Source organism: Symphodus melops, assembly GCF_947650265.1.
Source record: "Symphodus melops genome assembly, chromosome: 16".
Lineage (NCBI taxonomy): Eukaryota > Metazoa > Chordata > Actinopteri > Labriformes > Labridae > Symphodus > Symphodus melops.
In genome coordinates this window covers 23,013,064-23,021,852 of record NC_136706.1, presented here as the reverse complement: position 1 = coordinate 23,021,852, position 8,789 = coordinate 23,013,064, and the positions used below count along the sequence as shown (strand labels likewise).

Here is an 8,789-nt window from a genome sequence, read left to right as displayed (position 1 = left end):
TAATCTAAGAGGACTCTTACAAACCTTTGAACCTGCCCGTTATCCTCCTACTTCTCATTAGTACGTTTATTAGCAGCAGAACATGGCGCTCAGCACGGCCCCTGTTTCAGTTTGTTCTTGTCTCTGTTTAGTCTTTTCAGCATCATCTGATATGATACTGTGAGCTCATACGTAAGAAAGTGTTTGAGAAAGCAGAGAGCCAAAGGAAAAGTCTGAGTGACAGCTAAAGTGTAGAGAAGATGATAAAGTGAGTCTTTACTTCAGCTGAGCTTCTTTAGCTGGGACTTTTTGAAGAGTCTTTAAGACCTTCTTGATCCAAAGCAGCGAGCACAAACACTTAAAGGAATCATGGTGTTCATGTGTTTCTGATCATGACAGCTGTCAATATAACAAGTGAACAATGATTTGAACTGAACATTGAACTAAACATGGGAACATTTCTTGTTATGACAATGATCCACAGAATCAAGATTCAAATCACATCATTAGTGCAGCTCTAGTATAAAGACCCTCCTGCCAAGGTCTCGGCGCGCATTTTGCGGCGTTTCCAGAGACTAATCCCGGGAAAGATTCCCAAATAACCGATCAGTACCGTCCCACTTTTTGAGACCCTTCCGTTGGGGTGCCAAGAATATTGAGCCGACCTGAAAATGTGGAGCTAAACACTGCAGTCCGCTGATTGGTCGAACGAATCGTCACTTCCTGTGTGACGTCAGCAAACAAAACTCTGTCGTGTTTAAACCATTGACTGTAACACACAACTGATTGTTTACGTCTGTATTTGTCTTCGCCGCACACAGCCTTCTCTGAAACAAAGCTGGATGAGTTCTTGTAATAAAGAGTCACATGACAGTGACAGAGGAGATGAACTGCTGGATGTCTTCCAGCGTTGGTTTTGTTTGTGTAGCGTTTTTCTCCTTTGTTGATGTTGAACGGATCAGGCTTAATCAAACCAAACCGGACCGGACTGCTGTGTGGAAACGGGGCTTAAATGGCTCAAAATAATCCTCAAAGTCCTTCAAGTAGCTGTCATGTTCTCCGTGTTGTTCTTTGATATGCGGACGCAGACTTTACCTCACGTTAGTTCATAGTCTGCCTGTGTTGTAAACTAAGTACGCTTCAAGTTCACATGAAGTCGTGAATTTGTTGTATTACCATGTTATGAAGAAGAGGTAACCGTGCTCAGGCCCGGTTAGTCCTGGAGCAGTGTGAGTGCAGGCCAGCGGGGGAACGAGGAAGGGGGTCAGTCATTGGGTCAACTGGACCTAGAGTGAGTTCACCCTGATACTGCTGATCCAGCACAATGTAATTCACAAGGTTTCACCACGTCTAAGCTGAGTTCAAAGGTGGACTAACCCGAGCTCAGCTGTCTGAAGTGAAACAGTGGATGACAGGATCAGACTCTTTGATTCTCTGACTGTGAAGAAGCTGCACATGATGTTCAGTCTGACTGAATCAAATGAATCCAAGCAGAAGAAAGAAGGTGTTACCTGCTCTCTATGATCATCTGACTCTTTAGTTGTGTTTGATAAATCTTCATGTTTTCTATCAGTCAACCATCAGTTTAGATCTAAAGACATGTCTTCACAGGGGGACGAAGAGGACTCATGTTAGAGAGGAGCAGACGTCCTGTCCTGGGTGTCAGGATGTCCTGAAGGATCCCGTCTCTACCAGCTGTGGACACTGGTTCTGCAGACAGTGCATCACCTCATACTGGGACCAGTCTGGTTCAGCAGGAGACTCGTCCTGTCCTCAGTGTGGAGAAAGATCCAGACCAGGATCAGGACTGCAGACAGTCAGTCAGAGCAGCACTGAACAAAGTAAGACTGTACACCTTTGTGCTTCTGTGATCTCGTCCTAAAACACGACTTTTATTGGTCAATGTCAAAAGTCTAGAAATTAAAACTCTTTTTACTTCTTTTACAAAAACATCTGAAAACAATAATCAGATTGTATCATTCTCTCTTTCAGTAGATAGAGGTCAGCAGGAGGTTTTAGATCAACATAAGGTCAGTCTGAGGACGAGATGTGAACGTGTGACTGAAGGAAGTGATGAAACAGGAAGTAGAACCCCCCTCAAAAGGATCTACACTGAGCTCTACATCACAGAGGGGCAGAGAGAAGAGGTGAACACCCAACATGAGGTGAGACAGATGGAGACAGACTCTAAAAAGAAGAAGACCGTCCATGAGACTCCAATCAAGTGCCAGGACCTCTTTAAAGCCTTACCCGACCAACAGGAACCAAAGACAGGAGCTCAACCCGACCAACAGAAACCAAAGACAGGAGCTCAACCCGACCAACAGAAACCAAAGACAGGAGCTCAACCCGACCAACAGAAACCAAAGACAGGAGCTCAACCCGACCAACAGAAACCCATCAGAGTGGTTCTGACAAACGGCGTGGCTGGTGTTGGAAAAACCTTCTCAGTGCAGAAGTTCACTCTGGACTGGGCCGAGGGTTCAGAGAACCAAGACGTCAGTCTGCTGATCCAGCTTTCATTCAGGGAGCTGAACTTGGTCAGAGATAAGCGCTACAGTCTTCTTGAGCTGCTCCGTGTTTTCCATCCAACATTACAGAAGGTGGCAGCAGAGACGCTCGCTGTCTGTAAACTGTTGTTCATCTTTGACGGCCTGGATGAAAGCAGACTGTCATTGGACTTCACAAACAGGGAGGTTGTGTTTGATGTCACACAGAAGTCATCGTTAAACACACTGTTCACAAACCTCATCAAGGGGAATCTGCTCCCCTCAGCTCTCATCTGGATCACTTCTCGACCTGCAGCAGCCAATCAGATCCCTCCTTCATGTGTTGACAGGGTAACAGAAGTACGAGGCTTCACTGACGCCCAGAAGGAGGAGTACTTCAGGAGGAGGTTCAGTGATGAAGAACTGTCCAGCAGAATCATCTCACACATCCAGACATCCAGGAGCCTCCACATCATGTGTCTGATCCCGGTCTTCTGCTGGATCACTGCCACAGTTCTGGAGCACATGATGAGCACAGAGCAGAGAGGAGAGCTGCCAAAGACCCTGACTGACATGTACTCGCACTTCCTGCTGGTTCAGACAAAGAGGAAGAAGAACAAGTATGGTGAGGGACATCAGATGAGTCCACATGAGCTGACAGAGGCCGACAAGGAAGTTCTTCTGAAGCTGGGGAGGCTGGCGCTTGAACATCTGGAGGATGGAAACATCATGTTCTACCAAGAAGACCTGGAGCGGTGTGGTCTGGATGTCACAGAGGCCTCGGTGTACTCAGGAGTTTGTACAGAGATCTTCAAAACAGAGTGTGTGATCTTCCAGAAAACAGTCTACTGCTTTGTTCATCTGAGCGTTCAGGAGTTTCTGGCTGCAGTCTACATGTTCCACTGTTTCACCAACAGGAACACAACAGGACTGAAGGACTTTCTGGGAGAAACACATGTAGATTCAACTCTTGATGTTCTTCTAAATAAATCAATGGAGAAATCCCTGACAAGTCAGAACGGTCACCTGGACCTGTTTGTTCGCTTCCTTCATGGTCTTTCTCTGGAGTCAAACCAGAGACTCTTAGGAGGCCTGCTGGGTCAGACAGACAACAGTCCAGAAATGATCCAGAGAGTCATCAACAACCTGAAGAAGATGAACAGTGAAGATATCTCTCCTGACAGAAGCATCAACATCTTCCACTGTCTGACGGAGATGAAGGACCTCTCAGTCCATCAGGAGATCCAAGAGTTCCTGAAGTCAGAGAACAGATCAAAGAAGAAACTCTCTGAGATCCATTGCTCTGCTCTGGCCTACATGCTGCAGATATCCGAGGAGGTTCTGGATGAGTTGGACCTGAAGAAGTACAACACATCAGAGCAGGGACGATGGAGACTGATTCCAGCTGTGAGGAACTGCAGGAAGGCAAAGTAAGTCCAGATGTGATGAGCATTATAAATCAGTGTCATGTACTAATTTACTTATTTTAATATAAACTAAACATAATCCTCTCTGTTCACTAAAAACTGTTCCTCTGTTAATGTTCAGGAGAAACAGTCAGTCATAGTTTTTTTCACACCTGATGTATTTTATCTTTTTGTCCTGAGTTCATAAATGTTTTTGATAGTTTTTTGTGAACACATTCAGGAGAGAATTCCCAAAGAAGTGACTGAGATCTGTGATAGTGTTAATCCCTGAAAAGAGAGATATCAGATGCTGTGAGCGCCCCCTTCCAGCCTCTGCAGGCATTACTAATCAATCATGAGCATCATCTCTGAACATCTCAGCAGGTAGATCACAGATAAACTGTTCTTACAGGAGATCCTTCACCTCACTACATTTGATTCTTTGCTGACTTGTTTGATTTCTGGATCATTCTGCAGTAGTCTCTGTATTTTCACGTTTATAGAAATGAGCCAGACGAGAATGAGATGGTCCTCCTCCAGAGTTACTGTTCAATGAGTTTCAAATGGTTTTCTACTGCAGAGAGAGTCCTCTGAATAGATCACACTTCAGATCACAGACTATAGATGAAGAATATTTGAGAGGAAGGAGGCTCCACCAGTTCCAGGGAATAAGTCCAACTCAGTGGTTTGTCTGAATGGACCAAAGAGCTCAGATCTTTCCAGTCCAATCGATTATTCTTCAGTTTTTAAATGGTTTTCTGTCAGAGGACAAAGAGTAACACATGTCATCAATCTTCACATCATAATCCCAGTCACAGATCAGATGTAACAAAGGCTAATGTTCATCTTTAAAACTTACTACAGAATTAAAGATATGACTTAACCACAACCAAAGTAAATCAGTAGATAAATAAATCATCAACTCATTCACTGCTACTTATTGGACTTCAACAAAGGAAACTTCCATCTTAAACTCACAGTCCAAACTATCAGGATTGATGAGGCATTCACATGCAGTCAGCTCCATTGTTCCCAAAGAGTTCACAGCAGGTGAGCTGGCTGCCTTTATCAGCTCTGAAGCTCCGCCCATCCAGGAAACATAAAGCCAGGTAGAGGAGTGAGAGAAGGAGGGGGGATTTTACACCATAGACATGATGTCCTCCTAAATAAAACTCCATTAGTTTCCATTCATCAGTAACATTTAGTGAATGATTGACAGGTGAAGAATGTGCAGGTTTGAAAACCAGTGATGAGACTTTTTGTGTCAGTGACAGATTCCACTGATGTGTAAAGTTAAGACCAAACAGGACAAACTGTTCAATCATCAGATGTGAGACGTGAATATCAAACACTTCTTTTATAAGTAATGTTTCTCTATTTTATGTATCACTACAGACTTTCTCAGTGTGGACTCTCAGAGACTCACTGTGGCGTCGTGGTCTCAGCCCTGAAGTCCAACCCCTCCCATCTCAGAGAGCTGGACCTGACCTGGAACAACCTGCAGGATTCAGGAGTGAAGCTGCTGTGTGAGGGACTGCAGAGTCCAAACTGCAGACTGGAGACTCTGAGGTCAGATCACTGACTGTAATATTTATATGAATTTCATCACATATTTCGTTCATCCAGGCACATTTATAAATCTGTTTTTAAACATACAATGTAAAAAATAATAATAAAGAACCAAGGATATGTTACGAAGAGAAAAAGATCATTAAAATAAGATTAAGAAAGTAAAGAAATAGAATGGGGGGGTCCTTCAGTCCTCTCTTCATTTAATAAAATGTATTTACATGTTATTATTCCACTCCATCGTTTCCTTTACTCAATTACTCCAGTTACTCATGAAGTCATCTGATGCTAACCAGCTATCCAGGGACTTCTGCTAATTGCTACCTGCTGCTAGCTTCTCCACCTGTAGCAGCCGTGTGTGTGTGTGTGTGTGTGTGTGTGTGTGTGTGTGTGTGTGAGCAATGGGGAAAGACGGAACGTGCAGTTTGGAAACAAACCCAAACACAAGCTTTACGTCTGTCGGTCCTTTATCCCATTAAAATTGTAAACTTTTTGTAGTAGCCTAATATACAGTATGTGCAAAAGCACGCATTAAACTGTGGAGTGTGTGCGCTGTTGTGCATGTTTGTGTGGATTATGTTCAGTGGACGTGAGCTGTGAACTCACATCAGGAGCATCCTGCACTATGTCACTCTCTCTCTCTCTCTTTACATTCCTAGAAAGCAGGAGGAGTTTTTAGTGAGGGAATACTGTACAGGACAAGATCAGTGAAGAGAGAAGAGGTTTCACTTTGTCCACAGGGGGGCGCCAAAACAGACACATAATGAAAGTTCCTCACAGGAGCTTTGAGTGTTTGAATCTAAGAAGGATCAGGAAGAACTAAAGTATTAATGCATCCTAATAAAGTCCTTCAATGTTGGAATGAACAGATGATGATCACATCAGTGTGTTCATGTGGACAACATCACACATTCATGTATAAAGCTCACTGTCATCTACATTTACTTCTTTTATTCTTTATTCAGATTGAGGGGCTGCAGTTTGTCAGAGATCAGCTGTTCTTCTCTGATCTCAGCTCTGAAGTCCAACCCCTCCCATCTCAGAGAGCTGGACCTGAGTAACAACAACCTGCAGGATTCAGGAGTGAAGCTGCTGTGTGAGGGACTGCAGAGTCCAAACTGCAGACTGGAGACTCTGATGTAAGATCACTGACTGTAATATTTATATGAATTTCATCACATATTTTGTTCATCCAGGGACATTTCTATATCTTTTTTTAAACATACCGTAAATTCCGGACTATTGAGCGCACCTGGATATAAGCAGTACCGGCTAAAAATAAATAAAAAAATGTATTTGTAGATATATAAGCCACACTTGATTATAAGCCGCAGGTGTCCACGTTATAACAAGAGCTATTTACACAGAAAGACATTGTTTTAACTTTTAATTAAATACGTAGGCTACCGGTAACATCCGCAAATACAAAGCCTAGCCAACGGTGCCTGTAACACGGCTGATGAAAAAGATGACCGTAATATATTTCACAAGAAAAAGTCCATCCATTCACTGCCTCAGAGTGACTTCATTACTCACTTCCTCAGTGTCTTTTTCTTTGTCGCGGTCAGTGTCAACTTTACGTGCAGCAGCTCTGTTAGCTTCTTTGACAGCCAGCTCGATCGCCTTTAACTTGAAAGCTGCATCATATGCATTTCTGTGTGTTTTCCATGATGAGGCTGCGTGCATGAAGCGCAAAATGACTGATATTAAGATCCGACGTGACGAGGTCAAATGTTTTTGCGGCAGAAGCTCACTATCCCGCAAGAAAAACCGATGCATTAGCCGCACCGGAGTAGACGCCGCAGTGCTCGAAGTGTGAGAAAAAAGTAGCGGCTTATAGTCCGGAATTTACGGTACTTTTAAAAATATAATAATAAAGAACAGAGTATATGTTAGGAAGAGAAAAAGATCATTAAATTAAGAAAAGAAATAGAATGGGGGTCCTTCAGTCCTCTCTTAATTTAATTAAATGTATATACATATTATTATTCCACTCCATCGTTTCCTTTACTCATTTACTCCAGTTACTCATAAAGTCATCTTCTCTGTTTCTTAGTCTAAACGTGATTCTTTACATTTCTTTAACTTCTTCAGCTGTTACCTTCCATGCATTAATAGATGCAGATTTATCATCCAATCAGCTCCCTGTCATTTGCTTTCATGCAGCTATGTGTATTATTGTATATGACACGAGGACAAGTAATGTATGGAGGCAAACACAGACCCAGGAGGAGAGTTCAATAATCTGTCCTGTTTTGCGAGCAGGTTCGGTACACAGGTAGTCAGATATGTAAAGAAATCCAGAGGAGCAGGCTGAGGTCAGAAACAAAGAGCAGGCTGGAGTCATACATGAGATCAGGAAGAAAGAAAATGCTAGGACATGGTACAAGAGGGAAACACTACAAACTGGCAACATGAGGGAGGAAACACGGGGCTTAAGTAACATAGACAATCAGGGAGCAACGAGACACAGGTGTGAGTAATCAGGGGCGGGGCTTTGACACACAAGGTGGAGATGAGGATCTGAAACACATAGACAAGAGTCAGTAACACAAAGAAAACATGATCAGAATAAAACAGAACACAAAACATGACCTCAAACAGGCTGACTCCTGTCAGTGTACAAATATTTATCCCCTTCTTCTCTATTCCTGCTGGAGCGATACCAACTATTTATTATATTTTTATTGAAGCTTTTATTTCAGCAGGTTGGTCCCATTGAGATTAAGAACCTCTTTTTTCACAGAAGACCTGGTCGAGACAGGCAGCAGCAAAAACACAAAGTTACAGACACAAAGGGAGACAAAGGACAATTTACAAAACACAATATTTAAAGAGCCTATTGCAGGTTAAAAAAGTGTAAATTAACACTTCATGTTGTCAGATCAGGGCTGTAGAATAAGTACATCAATTTTCTGTATGTTCTTCAACACTAAAGTGCTCTAATCTAATTTAGAGGAGAAAGTGGCTTTTTTTAGCGTAGCTGTTTAGAACTCGCTTTTTTTCAACAACGCGTCACATGACGTAACATAAGGGAGTCGTGTTCTGTTACTCTGCTTTGATCGGATTTATGCGTACGTGTATGAATGAATGAATGGATGAAGCCTTTATTGCCCCTGGGGGAACGAGAGCATAAAACACTTTACAAACAAACATTTAGAAGGCAGCACAAAAGAATTAAAGCACAAAAAAACAGGCTAAAACATGATGAAAGAGGTGTAATGATACGTGGTAGTGAGTGAGAACAGATGCCTCCTTGCAGCACAGACTCTTCACTGCTATAGTTTGTAATTTGCGCGGCGCACATTCAGGTGCACAGTGTAAGTGGCTTGATTATTCAAAGTGT

At 42.8% G+C, this 8,789-nt stretch overlaps 1 protein-coding gene across 1 annotated transcript in view; it reads left to right on the top strand.

Annotated features, from left to right (window-relative positions):
• Nucleotides 1-8,789, top strand: part of LOC306836864 (NACHT, LRR and PYD domains-containing protein 12-like) — a 50,414-nt gene that overhangs the window by 278 nt on the left and 41,347 nt on the right. Inside the window, exons 2-5 of the mRNA XM_079364206.1 lie at nucleotides 1,591-1,820; nucleotides 1,972-3,898; nucleotides 5,270-5,443; nucleotides 6,409-6,582. Of these exons, the coding sequence (XP_079220332.1) occupies nucleotides 1,591-1,820; nucleotides 1,972-3,898; nucleotides 5,270-5,443; nucleotides 6,409-6,582 (2,505 nt within the window). The remainder of the gene's footprint in view (nucleotides 1-1,590; nucleotides 1,821-1,971; nucleotides 3,899-5,269; nucleotides 5,444-6,408; nucleotides 6,583-8,789) is intronic.